General features: G+C 44.8%; 1 protein-coding gene across 3 annotated transcripts in view; it reads right to left on the minus strand.

Annotated features, from left to right (window-relative positions):
- Positions 1-16,066, minus strand: part of Kcnk9 (potassium two pore domain channel subfamily K member 9) — a 40,640-nt gene extending 24,574 nt beyond the window's left edge. For 2 of the 3 annotated variants that reach the window (XM_076911448.1, XM_076911447.1), the window contains exon 1: positions 15,387-15,807. In XM_076911448.1, coding sequence (XP_076767563.1) covers positions 15,387-15,669 — 283 coding nt within the window. In that variant the 5' untranslated portion in view covers positions 15,670-15,807. Of the gene's footprint in view, positions 1-15,386 lie in introns of all 3 variants that reach the window. The other variant, XM_034517306.2, reaches the window with a different exon arrangement.
- Positions 16,067-16,285: the final 219 nt, after the last annotated feature.

A 16,285-nucleotide genomic window follows, 5' to 3' on the forward strand; every position in this document is an offset into this window, starting at 1 on the left:
AGGAGGGGAGAGAGGCAGGAGAGGAGAGGGGCAGGAGGGAGAGAAGGAAGGAGGGAGAAGAAGGGAGAAAGAGAGAGAGAGAAGAGAGGAGCAGGAGGGAGGAGGGGAGAGGAGAGAAAAAGAGAGAGAGAGGAGAGAGGGGCAGTAGGGAGAAGGAGGAAGAAGAAGGAGAGAGAGAGAGAGAGAGAGAGAGAGAGAGAGAGAGAGAGAGAGAGAGAGAGAGAGAGAATGCACAGTCCCAATGACTGGGTCTCCCGAGTGTGGGAGAGGGGAAGACTTCAGCCAGGAACATTAGGAACCAAAGGGAGCACAGCAGCTCCCTTCGAATGTATGGAGAGGGCAAAGTCCTGGCACTAATGGCAATTGCCACCTGTAGGAAGGAGAAAGCATTTAGAGGGAAATGGGTGCTTAGCACATTGCTTTATAAAGAAATACTGCTGGGCTCAGGACAGATGCTTAAGAGGATGGAAACAATAACATCCTGTTAGATTTTGAGTCCTCTCCTGAGGGGTGGGGTACAGAACAGATTTCCTACAGAACAGGAGGAAAAGAAATCAGCCAGAAAGAGGTTCACCCACCCCTCACCTCCCCCTTCTACTCCCAAGTACTCTCTGCCACCAGCTTCTTCCTAATCACCCTCCTCCCCTCCACACACAGAGGTGCTCCCCTGCCAGCACCTATTTTGGCTCTATCATTTATTCTCTCTTTTATGAGGTTCCTGAAGATATACTGAGATAGCAAAACAGCAGCTGGTGGCTTTTGCCTTTGGGAGCAAACCCTAGGGCTCCATCACCAGTCATCACATTTAATAGTCAAACCTGTATCCAGACTCACTTCATAATCAGAGTCTAAAGCTCAAAGTGAGAAAGTAGATGTGGCCATATGACCCACTTCTAACCTATGGGATATAGAAAAAAATACTGGGTAGGACTTTTGGAAAGATGTTAGGATGATCTTGGCTAAAATAACCCTTTTGGCATTTCCCATCCTTCCTGCCTTGAACAACAATGTGCTTGGCACAGGAACATGTCAGGGAAGATGAAGTAGAAATATCAAAGGAGCTTAAGCTCCAAATAATCCTTTGCAGTGGTCCCTGAAGACTGATATGACCATCACTCACCTGGGTACTCCAAGGCCTCTGCTGCGTCTGCATAGCCTGGTCTCAGTGTGGTCTTCATCCATGTTCCACGTATGAATGCAATGGCAATCAGTGAAGTCACAAGACTACATACCTGTGCAGCTCAGCACCATTTGTTTTTAGTGATGGCACCTAGAACATTTGTTTCCTTTTTTGCCCCTTTTAGCCAAGAAAACGTGAACTCTTATCACATCCCTACAGGAGTGAGTATACATGGATACCCAGATTTTCACACTGACTTTTCACCTATATTTGTATCTTTTGTTACAAGCCATGTCAAAATCTTCCTAGAAGAAAAAGTGTAAAAATAAGCTAAAAACATTAACATTTACATAACAAGTACTAATGAAAGAAGCAGACTCCAGAATCATCAGGACAGAACGGGAGGTTCAGACAAAAAGCATCACACATAATAAAGAATCTTGTCTCTACCAAGAAAAAAAAATCACAAACATGAACCTCTATGCATCTAACCACATAGCTTCAAAGCACACACACAAAAACCAAAGTTTTCCCTACTCAAGGAGACAGTGATAAACCTCGGTGACAAAGCATCCCAGTGGAGCATCCTCAGAGTCAAGCAGACTTAATAATAGCAATAAACAGACTATAAAGCAAGGAACACACACTGAAGTATCCAAGGAGCCAAGTAACTGGGGTGTGTGAGTAATGAGGCCTAAAGTATGGTGCTCCTGGAAGAGTAGCTACAGAACACATGAGCCAGGTAGACATATGATAGCCTGAAACACTGTGTGGAAACTCAGTGTGTATAATCCAATAATCTTTTCCAACTCTTGAGAAAGAAAACATGCATGAGTTCAAATTAATAGAAATGTATAATAGAACTTTACATACGACAGAGAAATAAATGTTCTTTTCAAGTAGGTGTAGAACTCAGCAACAGATAAATTTTTAGCAACAACGAAAACCCACCAAAATTTAGAATCCAGAAACTATGAATTTGAAATGTGCTTATCGACTATGACACACAGTACGTGTTAGTTGTTTTAAATGTTTAGACTGCAATAAAAAAACCAAATCCAACTATCCCAAATACCATATCAGCCATTTTGTAATTATTAGTCTCTGTATTTTATAAATGACAAAGGCCAAAACACAGAGAGGTCAAATCTCATGCCCAAGGTTGTTCAACAACCAACAGCTTATGGCAATCAGCTTCAAAGCTCATGATTCAAATCTCTCTGCTAACAAGCTTTCATGTGCATGCATATTGTATGACTTTAAAACTCACACACTTAACTCTTGAATTAAAAAGACAAACTCATAAAGAATTTATAAATAATTGATTATAAGACTAAAAATCTCATTTGAAATCATCTGAAGATCATTAGTCATAATAAAAACACCCATTTACAAATTCTTTACAAATAATTAATGATAGGATGCAGCCAAAGTGGCAAACAGAGAACAACACATAGCCTTTTGTATTTTAAGGGGGGAAAAAGTGGCCTATACTTGAAGCTAGAGGGAAAAATAAAGTAAAATAAGTGTTTATAAATGGAAAAGCAAATATCAAGGCAACCTAGTATAATAAAATCAATAGATGTTGTTAGCTGATGCTTCATATTTTTGAACAACATAAGAGCCAAATAAAACACGTATGTCAGTCAGAGCTTTTGAGCTAGATAGCTGAGCTGGAAGACATAAACTGGAGCTCTGTAGGTATCTGCTTACCCAGGCTTCCTAATTTACAAAGACAATTACTATTTTCTCAATTCAGTTTCTTAGACTCTATGCTATAAGCAGATGTGTACAATTACTGGCTGATTCTAGAAGCACACATGGACAATGCCAAGAAGGGGAATGTGGAAAAGTTTGTATATACCATCACTTACTACTTCTCCCTCCCAATGATGAGAGGTTCCTTTTGTAACCCGATACACACTGGCTTCCACTTCTTTTGTGTTTAGGTTCCCCTGGCCTGAACATAGTCCCCAACAAAGACCATACTAATCTTCTCAGCAGCCAGAATTCCTCATCATCCAGGTGTTGTCAGAAAAGAGCTTATCTCCAGGACCTTCCACCACGGATATCTCTTTAAACCAGCCTCCTGAGCCCCATTACATCCTTACTCTAGGAATCCATGCTCAGCTTTCACTGCCTTGTCCTACATCAGCTGCCATCATATCCTACCCAGAATCAACTATAAAAAAGTGACCTAAATACCACCCTGGTTTGTGAGGGAGATTGACTGGGTACATCTGGGACTTACTAAATGAGGAAGTGAATGAAAGTATCAAAGTGGACAGAGTGCTTGAATGGTGATGGGGAAATGAATATATGGAGGGCTAGGTGATATAGAAGGGGATGTCAGATGAGTGACAGGTGCCTGAAAGCATGACACCATGGCAAATGAGGGAAGAAATGACATGAAAGAACTTAGGAATTTAGTGACAGATAAGGAAGTGGATGATGAGTGTAGAATAGACCTCGAATACAAGGGAGGCTTGGAGAAGACATGGCAGGTATTTGAATGACAGAATAATACAAAAGCAGATAAATGAAAGGTGCAATTGTGATACAATGGCTGGTGCAAGTGAGGAGTGAGTAACATAACAGTAGAGGGTAGATGAAGATGAGGTGACACAAATGGCCAGAATGAGGGGTAATAAGAAAAACACCAGACTGAAGAATTAGTGATACATTTATGAAGGAGAGAGAGACCAGAGGTAAGAGGATGAATACATTTACAAACACAACAGCAAATGTGGAAATGGAGGAGATGAAGATAGTGATGGATACAGTGTCAGATGCTGGAGATAATGACAGGTGACTAGAGGGATGAACACTGGTGTAATGTTGGAGTAAAGAAGGGATGACTGGTAGACTGACAACCCAGTGATATATTGGCAGAAGAGAAATGAATGGCATAGAAAACTGGGTGATACCATGTAGAGGCTGAAAGGATGGTGGGTATAGGAAGACTTAGTGGTGCCCTGATGAGTAGGAAGTAAAGGGCAGATGTGGAGCATGTAAAAGACTGTGATATGCAATGTCAGAAAGTAGAATGAGCCACAGACTTAAGGACTGAGTGAAACAAGACACAAGAGAGAATGGTTGAAGGGTGTCTAAAGAATTGAGTGACACTGGGCCCATTGGAGAAATGAATAGTACATGGATGAAGAAATGAATGAGGCAAAGTCATAAAGCAGAATAAAAGACTAGTGTGTGCATGGTGGGGTGTTATTGTAAATGGAATGATGACTGGGTAGTGCACAGAAGACTGATATAACAGAGGAAGGACTGACTTACAGGTCTATAGAGGACTAGGTGAGACAATAGCAGATGGAGGAGTGAGATATGGTGGGAGGTTAGAGAAGGGATGCTGTGCCCAGACAGTGATGATACAAGCAGATGAGAAATGACTGGCTCATATAGGGATGCATGAAGGCTAAGGCTCATTTAGAGATGCAAGCTACATCTGCAGAAATGAAAATAAATGATAAAATACAATCATGGATGGAAAAATGAATCACAGATGCATGTATAATTGGGCAACAGTCAAGCATTGGTGGTGCATGGCTTTAATCCTAGCATTTAGGAGACAGAGGCAAGTGGTTCTCAATGAGTTTGAGGCCAGCCTGGTCTACAGAATGAGTTCCAGGACAGTCAAGGCTACACAGAGAACCCATGTCTCAAAAAAAGAGTTGGGCAACATTCTGGAACGTGATGAATGATAGCAGGTGTATTGAGCATGGTGTGATACAAGGGATAATGAGGAAACAGTGACACTTGAATGGAAGAGTCAGTGACACCTTAACAAATGAAGGAAGGGTAGTAAGCAAGTGTGTGGGTAAATGATGCAATGTCTGATGTGTAATGAATTATGGTTACATGGAGAACCATGTAACAAAAAAGTCCATAAGAGAATGAATAGCAGGTACATAGAGAACTGGATGATGTAATGATATATAGAGAAATTATTGACTGGAGCATAGAAGATGGAGTGAAATCATTGGTTCTTAGAATGAGTGACAGGTTCATGGAGAACTGGGTGACATAATGGTGTATAAGGGAATGAACAACAGGAACATGGAGGGAGGAGTGGCAAGCACATGGAGAACTAATGAGATGCTTGAGAGGACACTAAATGGCAGGCAGGAGTGAGTGAATAGTGTGATGTATATAGGAAATGAAGAGACAGTGCATGGAAGACTGATTTTATGGTGTATAGAATAATTAATGAAAGCTGCATGGAGGACTGAATGAGAATGTGATGTTTGGAATGAGTGATGTCACAGCATATAGGGGGATAGAAGATGGGTACAATAAGGACTGAGTGATGCAATAGTTTTAGTGACAGAACATGGGCCACCAGGGGATGGCATGGTCCATAGGGAAGTGAATGGTGGGCGTGTGAAGGACTAAATGATCCAACGATTCTCAGGGGGATGAGGGACAGTTCTTAGGAGAACCAAATAAAGAAGAACTGCATGATGTAATGATGCTTAGGAGGATGAGTGACAGGTGTAAGGTGGACTGAGGGATTGATGGTATATAGTGGAGTAGATGGTCTGTGTCCTGAAGAATGAGTGATGTGGTGCATCTGGGAACAGATGAAAGGTACATAGAGGATTAAATGATTTAGCAGTGCATAGCAGGTGCACTCCTAGGAGTGGAGGATACACTAGTAGATAGCAGAAGGACAGGATGTGTGGGGGTGAAGTATAGGAAGTGTAGAGGAGTGTGAATGGTAGGTATCTGGACAACTGAGTAACACAATGGGGGATAACAGAAAGAGAGACAGGTTTGGATGACAAAATGTCAGGAAGGGAATAAATAATAGGTGCATGACAGCTCAATAGCACTGTGATAGGCAGGAAAGAAGTGACAGGTATAGGAAGAACTGGATGGGACGATTGCAAATGGAGAAAAAAAAAAGACTGGTGGGAGGAGGAACTACCTGGGCCATGGAAGATGGAGAATGAATGCCAAGCACTTGAAGAAATGAACCAGACAATGGCAGGAGGGAGAATGACTCTCAGGTGGACAAGAACTGAACAATTCATGTGATGAGGGGTTGAATGGTGGAATTAGAGAGATGCTGACACTGGTGAAGGAGGAGTTTATGGAGGTTGGAGGGGTTTAGGTTCCAACAGAAAATGAATAGCAAGAGAATGGAGGAGTGCATGGTGCAGAGGTAAATGAGGAAATGAATAAGAGTGAGTCGGAGAGCTGAGAGTTCATCCCCCCTCCCCAGTGGCAGATGGGGGGGGTGAGTGACAGGTAGCTGAAAGTTCAAGTAACACAATAAAAGATGAGGAGATGGATAACCCATCTATGGGTGACTGAGAGGATGGTGGGCAAGGAAATGGGTGATATGTGTGGAGAACTAAGTTACAATGGGAGGTGGGAGTGTGGACATTTCCCAGATACATGAGTGATGATATCTCAGTGGGAAACTATATGAGATTATGGAACGCTAAGACAATGGTAGGTAGGGGTGTGTGGAGAACTTAGCCATGCCAAGACAGGATAGGGGATGCATGGCAAGTGGGTAGAGAACCGAATGACGAGATGTCAGCTGGATGTTTGAGTGACAGTTGTGGGGAAGACTGTGCAAAATAAGTATGTGAGGAGGAGATAGTTGGAGAGGTAATGGTAGGGAGGAAGGGGAATGGAAAGTTGATAGAGATAAAGAAGTGGATGGCAGATGCAGGGAGCACTAAGTGATGTGGTAGTGAAGGGGGAGCACTAACTGAATGGGGATATACATGGCATGTGGGTGGAGGGACCAAATGCTCCAATGAGGGGACAGGAGTGAGTGGCAGTTCTATGAAGGACCACATGACATGATCATCATGTAGAGGAATGGACAAGAGGTGCCCAGTAACTGAGTGATAGTTACAGTGTCAGGTTCCAGAATGAATGACAGAAGAACAGAGGCTCGAATGACACAGTGACAGATGTGTGCAGGAATTGTATGTGTGTAGAAAACTGTTCGATACAATGGTTGATGAAGGGGGCGGATGGCAGATGTGCAGCAGACTGAGCAATGCAAGGGTGACAACTGATGACAGGTTATGTAGGACAAAGCAACACCGCATGTCAGATAGAGGAGTTTCATGGGAGAATGGTGATATGAGAGTGGGTGGGACAGTAAGAGGGGCTCGTGGAGCAGTGAGTCTTCACTGGTCCAGGCTAATGGGAAATGAAGGGCAGGTGCATGTAGGACTAAGCAATACTGTGGCTGGTGGGGGAATGAATGACAGGCTCACAGAAGAGGAGTGACATGGTGTCCGATGCTGAATGACACACGCACGGACCACGGTGTGCATCCATCAGAGAAGTTGGATGGCAGGTGAGTGATGTGATGTTGGCTGATGGAATGGCTGTCCAAGTGCATGGAGGGCTGGATGATGACCGGCTAATGGGGAATGAATGATGTGTGGGTAGGGATGACAGGTGTCGGGTGGGTGAGGCAATGAATGACAAAGTCCACAGATACAATGGTGGGTGGCAGAATGATTGAGTGGCTGTGAGGTTACAAAGTGGATGAGTACATGTGTGCATAGGCATGGGTGAATAGAGGTGTCCATAGTAAGTACATGGGCAACCATTACTAGGATAGAACATTCTAGTACCTCATAGAACATTCACCTCCTGATCCTACTCTCCCCTCTCTGGTCTTCTTAGGTTAGGTGAGCCAGAACAGTGCAAGTGAATGTGGCAGGTGCCTGGGGGGGGGTCCCTGCCTCTCATCTCATTCTTGTTTCAGAACACCAGGGTGTCTCTGCACATTTAAAGACAAGTGTCTGTGGTGCTACCCCAAATCAACAGCCCTATTCCCTGTTTCCTCCATGGCACCTGTAAGCAGGATGCTTGCTAGAGAGCCTTGAGCTGAGTGAGGATGGCTGGGGCTAGGACTCGAAAGGACCCAGGGAAGCAGAGCTGTCTATAGATATCGCCTGCAACCTCAGCATGATAACTACTAGCCACCTAAATGTGGAGAATTCAGAAACCTCTTGGTCCCAGTGTTACTCATCATCTGGGTTTGGCTAAGCAGGCTTCCTAAATAGTGAGGTGGGGCACACAGGCCCACCATGACCCTTGGGATGACTTCCCAGCCATAGCCTGCAGTAAAGAGGCCCTGTTTGCATTATGGCTTTCTATGCCACCTCCCTTAGTGTCCATTGCCTTATCTGCCTCAACTTCCGTATCTGTCGAGCAGAGCAGTGTTCTCACCAGTTCGTGGGTAGATGGATGGAGAGGGAGGGGGGAGAGAGAGATCAAGCTTCATAATTCCTCAGGCATCAGCCTATCCCATTGGTCCTCCTTCAGCTTTGCAGTCCTTTGTGGGATCCCTACTCTATGCCAGGTTCAATGCTGGACACTGTAGGTTCAGGAAACAAAGGCAGTTTAGGCCTAAGGTAGAATGAACAGAATCCACAAAGCTGAGATTGACTGGAGAAGAGGAGGTCAAGGGTGGAGCTTGAAGGACTGGGTTGGATAAGGATGCTGTGTGTGTGTGTGTGTGTGTGTGTGTGTGTGTGTGTGTGTGTGTGTGTGTAAAAGATGCTGTGTGTGAGTGAGTATACATGTGTGTGTAAGGATGCTTTATATGAATGAGTGTGCATATGTGTATGTATCTGTGCATGTGTGCATGAGCATAGCATGCATGTGCACAAGTACATACAAACATGTGTGTAAGATGTACTTGTGAATGAGTGTGTTTGTATGTGAGAAAGGGTGCTATGCATGTGTATGCTTATGTATAAGCATGTTGTGTATGAGAGAGTGTGCATGTGTATTCATGTGTGTATAAGGATGCCATGTATGAGTAAGTGTGCATGTGTGTATGTGTGCACAAGTGCACACATGTGTGTGTAAGGATGCTGTGCTTGTGTGTATGAGTATGCATGTATGTAAGGATTCTGTGAATGCATTTATGAATGTTCATGTGTGTATGAATGCACAAGAGCATGCACACATGTGTGTAAGATGTTGTGCTGTGTGTGTGAGTGTGTATGCATGTGTGAAAGGATGTTATGCATGTGTATAAGCACAATGTGTGTGAGTGAGTGTGCATGTGTAGGTAAAGATGCTGTGTATGAGTGAGTGTGCAGGTGTGTATGTGTGCACAAGTACATACACATGTGTGTAAGGATGCTGTGCGTATGTGTATGAGTGTGCATGTGTGTAAGGATTCTGTGAATGCATTTGAGTGTTCCTGTGTGTATGAATGCACAAGAGTATGCACACATGTGTGTAAGATGTTGTGCTTGTGTATATGAGTGTGTATATATGTGTGAAAGAATGTGATGCATGTGTATAAGCATGATGTGTGTGAGTGAGTGTGCATGTGTGTGTAAAGATACCATGTATGAGTGAGTGTGCAGATGTGTATGTGTGCACAAGTACATACACAAGTGTGTAAGGATGCTGTGCTTGTGTGTATGAGTGTCCATGTGTGTGTAAAGATTTTGTGAATGCATCTTTGAGTGTTTGTGTGTTTGAGTGCACAAGAGCATGCACACGTGTGTAAGATGTTGTTCTTGTGTGTGTGTATATGTATGTAAAAGGATGCTATGTATGTATGTGCATGTGTATAAGCATAGTGTGTGTGTGCTTGAGTGTGCATGTGTGTGTAAGGATGCATATGGGTGAGTGTGCATGTGTGTATATGTGCACAAGTACATTCACATATGTGTGTAAGGATGTTGTGCTTATGTGTATGTATGTCTGTGTAAAAAGATGTACATATGTGTGCACAAGATGCTATATGTGAGTGTGTGTAAGGATTCTGTGAATGTATCCGTGAGTACACAAGAGCATACACACATGTGTGTGAGATATTGTGCTTATGTGTGTGAGTGTATATGTGTGCATGTGAAAAGATGCTATGCATGTGTGTGCGTGCATGTATAAGGATGCTGTGTGTGACTGAGTGTGCATGTGTTGTGTGAGTGTGCCATGTATGAGTGAGTGTGCATGTGTGTGTTTAAGAATGCTGTGTGTAAGTGAATGTACATGTGTGTATAAGGATTCTGTAGATGTATCCATGAGTACATATGTGTGTATGAGTGCATAAGTACATGTACATTTGTGTGTGAGGATGCCATGTATGAGTGAGCATGCATGTGTGTATAAGGATTCTGTGCATGTGTGAATGAGTGTGCATCTGTATATGTGTGCACAAGTACTTGCACACATGTGTTCAAGAATGCTGTTCATTTGTGTGTGTGCATGTAAGAATGTTGTATGTTAGTGTACATGTGTGTAAAGATTTTGTGAATGTATCCATGAGTGTATATGTATGTATGAGTACATAAGTGAATGTACACATGTGTGTGGATGCGCTCTTTGAATGAGTGTGCATGTGTGTAAGGATTCTGTGCATGTGTGAGTGAGTGTGGATGTGTGTACGATTGCACAAGTGCATGCACACATGTGTATAAAGATGCTGTGCTTGTGTGTGTGTGAGAAAGAAAAGATACTGTGCATGTATGTGTATGTGTGTATAAGAATGCTATGTGTGAGCATGCATGTGTGTGCTTTTGTGCATAAGGATGCTGTATGTGAGTGTGCATGTGTGTGTAAGGATTCTGGGTATGTGTACATGAGTGTCCATGTGCATGTATGTATTAGTACAGAAGTGCATGCACACACGTGTGTGTAAGGATGCTATTCTTGTGTATGTGAGTGTGTATGTGAAAGAGTGCTATGCATGTGTGTGTGCATGTGTGTGCATGCATGTGCATGTGTGCATATGTCTGTGTGTGGAATAGAGGGCTAGCCTGGTGGGTGGCACAGGACAGGTAAAAGCTCTCACTCAGCTTAGCTGTGCCTGATTCACACTGGACTACAACCAACTATCTGGGCTTCCAGCACCTTCTGTGGAGGCCAGACTTTATCTTGTCATCTATACTGTCCCCAGTCTCAAAGCAGGCAGCACAAGCAAGTCAGGGCAGATGCTTGACATGACTGTGGATCGTGACCACCTCCAAACCTGTGATGAATGCTGTCCATTTTGTGAAAAGTCTGTTCGGTGATCTGCTTCTGACTTGGGGAGGAAGGAGTTTGATATCTGTCTAGAACAGGGGGGACCCCTAGGGATTCTCTCAGCAGGCCCCACCTCTGTCTGCAGACCCCAATCCTAAACCAGTCACCTTCACTCCTATGACAGCAACCACAGTTTCAGATGGACTCAGAGAGTCGGGAAAGTGTGTGCTTTTTCCCTGTTCCTCAAAACTGTAGCTAGACAGAAAACCCACAAGACCACCCTCCTTCCCCCATGATAAACCAGCCTTTAGATTGTCCTCCACAGCTTGGCAGATGACATCTGGTGTCTTCCTTTTTAATGATCCTAAAGGTAACCAACCTGGATCACAGATGTTAGACAGTAAAAAAAAACAGTGTGATGAAAATCCCATCTCTGGTACATTCTGCAAAGAGGCTGACTGTGAGACAGTTTTAGCTTGAACCTCCCACTGTGGGAGGTGATAAGTTTATACCAGTCATATATTATGCAAGCTCCAAGACCTCATCCCCAAGCAGAAAAATATCTAATAAATCCCCTGTACCCATGCAGACTCCACTCAGCACCATCTACTTCCCCCACTTGCCTAGGCAGCCACTGCACAGCCACAGTAGCCACAGATCAGTGGGCTACAAGGAAGGGGGTCTCGCCCAAGTTCAAAACCAACCAGTAAAACTCCATTCAGGAGAGTTGCAAGTGACAGCAACATGAGAGCAACACGAAAAGGCAGTTGTCGTTCCCAGGACTCCCAGAGAGCTAAGGCTGGAGTCGACATAATGGTCCAACGTCTTTCATGAAAGCATAGTTACAGATTCAGAATAAAGCGGTAATTATACATATTTTGAAGCTCCATTCCAAAGAGTGAGTTAACAACTGCATCTGAGAAGCAATGTTCATTAGCCAGCTCCAGGGGCTCCTGCCACAACCAGAGTCTTGGGTGCAAAGTTGATGTGCACACACCCAAGAAATCACTCAAAGTTAGGCAAAAAAGTGATAGCTGTGAAGATGAGCTCACTGATATTATTGTTCATTAAAAGACAATTCCTTTGACGACATGGATTGGGCCGCTTTTTATCCTAGGCCTAACAACACTTTCACTTGTACTTGTATTTTAGAAAGAAAAAAAACAAAATTAATTGCAAAGGTGTTTTATTTCCTATAGATCTGAGTACGTCTGCTGCATAGTTCTCTAACCAGACACCATGAGGCTCAGTCAGCCAAAAACAGGAGTGTAGATGTGGCGTCTACTAAGTGCTTCAATGTACAGGGCTGTGGGGTGATTCTACATGCCCACAGCTGAGGAGAAAAGGCAGCCTGTCAAGTGGTTGTTATATAATAGCCCTTCTACAGGTGGGGAAACTGAGGCTGGAAGTCAGAAAATGGCATCACTGTAGTCTTTCTGCATGGAAGGCTCCAGATTCCAATCTTCCCACTCAAGCTCAGCTGTCTTAAGGTGTGTGTGTGTGTGTGTGTGTGTGTGTGTGTGTGTGTGTGTATGTGTGTTTGTGTGTGCATGCATGTATGTGTGCTTACATGTGTGCATTAAAGTATGTGTGCATCTGTGTGTGCCTATGCATGCATATGTGTATGCATGAGTGTATATATGAGTATGTGTGTATGACTGTGTGTGCCTGCATATGTGTAAATGTGAATGCAAGGGACTATGTATATGTACATATGTGTGTATGTGTGTATATGCCTGTGTGTATGACTATGCATGTGTATGTGCATGCATGTGTGTATATATGAATGTATATGTATGCTTATGTGTCTGCCTACATGTGTGTAAATGTGCATGCAAGTAGGTATGTGTGTATATATATATGTTTGTATACCTATGCATGTGTATCTGCATATGCATATGACTGTATATATGCATGTATATGTATGACTGTGTGTCTGCCAACATGTATGTGTTTGTATATATGTAAATGTGCATGCAAGTCGGTATGTTTATGTATGTATGTGTGTATGTATATGTCCATGTGTATGTATGCATATGAATGTGTATATATGTGAATGCATACATATGTGCATGTATGTGAGAGTATGTCTGTGCATGTGTGTAAATGTATGTATGAATGCATATGAATATGAATGAGAATGTGGATGTCTATATGTGCATGTATGTGCACATGTAAGCATGTATATGTGTGTGTGTTTTCAACCTTTCCAAAAAATCAGTTAAAAAATCCAATAAAAGAAATTAGAAAAATTATCATTTTTCTCTTTCTCAAGTGGCCCTGATTGTGTACCAATGACAGCACCCTTCTCCAGGGGCTAAGACAACAGTTGCATTTGCTCCTCTTTTGTCTTTTTTTTTTTTTTTTTTTTTTTTTTTTTTTTTTTTTTTTGGAGTTTCAAGCATTAGAAACTTATGTCCAGAACTGCCAATCATATCAATGCAGGAAGCATACCTTAGTGAAAAGCTATCTCAAGCTCAGTTACATTTTTTTTTTTTTAAGAAATACCGCAACATGGCTATGCTAGTTTGTAACCCAGCTCCTCACAGTGTCACCCACCTCTTGGGAGCAGTCAACAGTTTTCTGTGCTGATTTCACTACAGGAAACTAACCTGAAAACCACAGTCCCTATTCCAGACCTAGCTCACAAAAGGCACCTTTTAGGGGACCTTGAGATTTCTCCCCTCTCTCTGTGTCACAGGCAATATTCTTGCCTTCCAGAAAATATACCTGTCCCCAGAACACATCCATATATCACCACCACAGTTCAAAGACAGAAATGACGCAGTGACCACTGGCCTCTCCTCCAACCTGGAAATGACACAGGGTGGGAGGTAGGAGCTTTGGGGCCAGCAGGGACAACATGTCCTTTATGTTATATGAATAACATAAAGGTGATGTCTTTTCCCCCCAGAGATGAAAACTTATTCAGTGCATATTTAAATAAAGCAACTCTCAAAGTCTTTTCAAACAAGACAGAAAGATGGCTGCCCCGGGCTGGTGATTCCTGTTGCATATGGCAGGCACTCTCAAATCCTGTGTACTCCCCCCTGCCCCAACAGCACAGAGCTTTTCAGACCAAAAAAATTAATTTTTAAATTAAAATGCTTGGAAAAATTAGAGGCGGGAAGTCCGGGAAAGGAAATAAGTGAAGAGGTTTTTTTTTTTTTTTTTTTTTTTTTCTTTAAATCAGAACACAGGGGCAAAAAAAAAAAAAAAAAAAAAAAACAAAAAAAAACAAAAAAAAAACAAAAAAAAAAACAAAAAAACAAAAAAACCACCTTTGAGTCCACATTCTGATCATCACAAGTCCAAATGGACCAAGGCATTGTGCCATGACAGGGCAAGTGGCCAGCCAGAGACACCATTCTGCCTTCTACCAGAATGGCATCTACTGCATCCCCTGGGATAAAGTCTGACATTCCCATTCCCACAGGTTTCCATGTGCAAATCTAGGGATGTCTCCCAACTGCCAGTTTCAGTGGAATGCAGTCATAGGGATCCCACCAGAGATTGATGGGGGGGGGGGGGGGAACTACATACAGGCATCTTGTACTAGACGGACTCTTCCCCAGAATGGGTTAAACTCCCCCAGTTTTCAAACAACATCCAGACTCCTCTGGTCCACAGTCGCAGCCCACAAGGGCAAACAAGCACTGCCCCATCCAACCCACCAGGACCGCATTGCAGGTCACCTGCTGCCACCCCCATCCCAACCATAGAAGAGAAAACTCTTCTCCCAGGACCTAACACTCTCCACAACCCAAAAGAAGGATATTGGGTGCTGAAATCTTGGTTCTCAAAAAGGTCCCCAGGTGAGGAAGGATCAGTACCACCCCTTCCTGTAGCCCCATAAGCAACCTCCTGTCACCTTGATGTCCCGTCAGCTTTGTCCCAAATTGCCCAAGAGATAGTAAGTTTAAGGCTTGGAACCCACTCAGGGAAGCGCAGCCAGCACAGGGGCGTTAGGTGGGTGGGTGTTCGGCTGTGGGATTATTCTTAGCGCTCCAGCTCCACTCTTCGCAAAAGTGGCGCCTCCACCCTCAAGACAACAGCACTGACTCGGAGTTCACAAGCCTGGCCCAAACACCAGAGCAGTCTGGGACACCAGATAGGATGCCCTGGAAGAGTGAGGTCATGTTCCTGGGGGATGAGACACTGAAATAGGGTTTGTCTTGAACCTGGGGAGCCCCACCCCCACCCCAGCCTTGCTCCGTGTGAGATACCTCTCCTGGACCCCTCCCGTGTCTCCCACGAGCCCGGTGGCGGCACACACACCCCTTACCGATAGTTGTGATGACAGTGATGGCGAAGTAGAAGGACCCGGCGAATTTCCACTGGACACCAGCGCGATGGGGCTCAGACTGCAGGATTACCAGCTCGAGCTGCTGGTAGTCATCGGAGCTGATGTTGTACTTGCCTCTCAGACGGACTTCTTCGGCTTTAAGTTTCTCCTCCTCGCGCATCTCATGGTCCGACTCGAGGGCGTCGAACACCGCGGCACCCACCAGCAGGTAGGTGAAGGTACAGGCGATCAAGGACAGGGTACGCACGTTCTGCCGCTTCATGGCCGCGAAGAAGGAGATGCTAAAGGGGAGCTGAACCAGACCTCGAGAATCCCAATGCAGCGCCGCGCTGACCAAGCCTCCTCTACGATGGAGTCGAAGTTGCAAGCGATGGTAGCAGCAGATGCCACAGCTGATGTTGGAAATTTCGGTCTCATCTTGGGGGTCCTCACTCTCACGAACTTCACCACTTGAAGGCTGAGGGGCCTCCCCGGGTGCGGCAGGCTGCTGGGACACAACGACCTCAGCGGGCTCCCCGGACTCTGCGGATTCTGCGGGACCAGCGGACGCCCCGGGCTCGGCAGGCTCGGCTGTCTCGGAGGGCGCAGCGGATTCCACGGGCGCAGCGGGCTCCGCGGGCGCAGCGGGTTCCGCGGGCGCAGCGGGCTCCGCGGGCGCAGCGGGTTCCGCGGGCGCAGCGGGCTCCGCGGGCGCAGCGGGTTCCGCGGGCTCCGCGGGCTCCGCGGGCGCAGCGGGCTCCACGGGCGCAGCGGGTTCTGCGGGTGGAGCGGGTTCCGCGGGCGCAGCGGGTTCCGCAGGCACAGCGGGCTCTTCGGGAGCACCCAGTGCAACGGATTCCGCGTACACAGGGGGATCCGCGGGCGTGGTGATCACCACC

The sequence above is a fragment of the Arvicanthis niloticus genome, chromosome 13, assembly GCF_011762505.2.
Source record: "Arvicanthis niloticus isolate mArvNil1 chromosome 13, mArvNil1.pat.X, whole genome shotgun sequence".
NCBI classification, from domain to species: Eukaryota; Metazoa; Chordata; class Mammalia; order Rodentia; family Muridae; genus Arvicanthis; species Arvicanthis niloticus.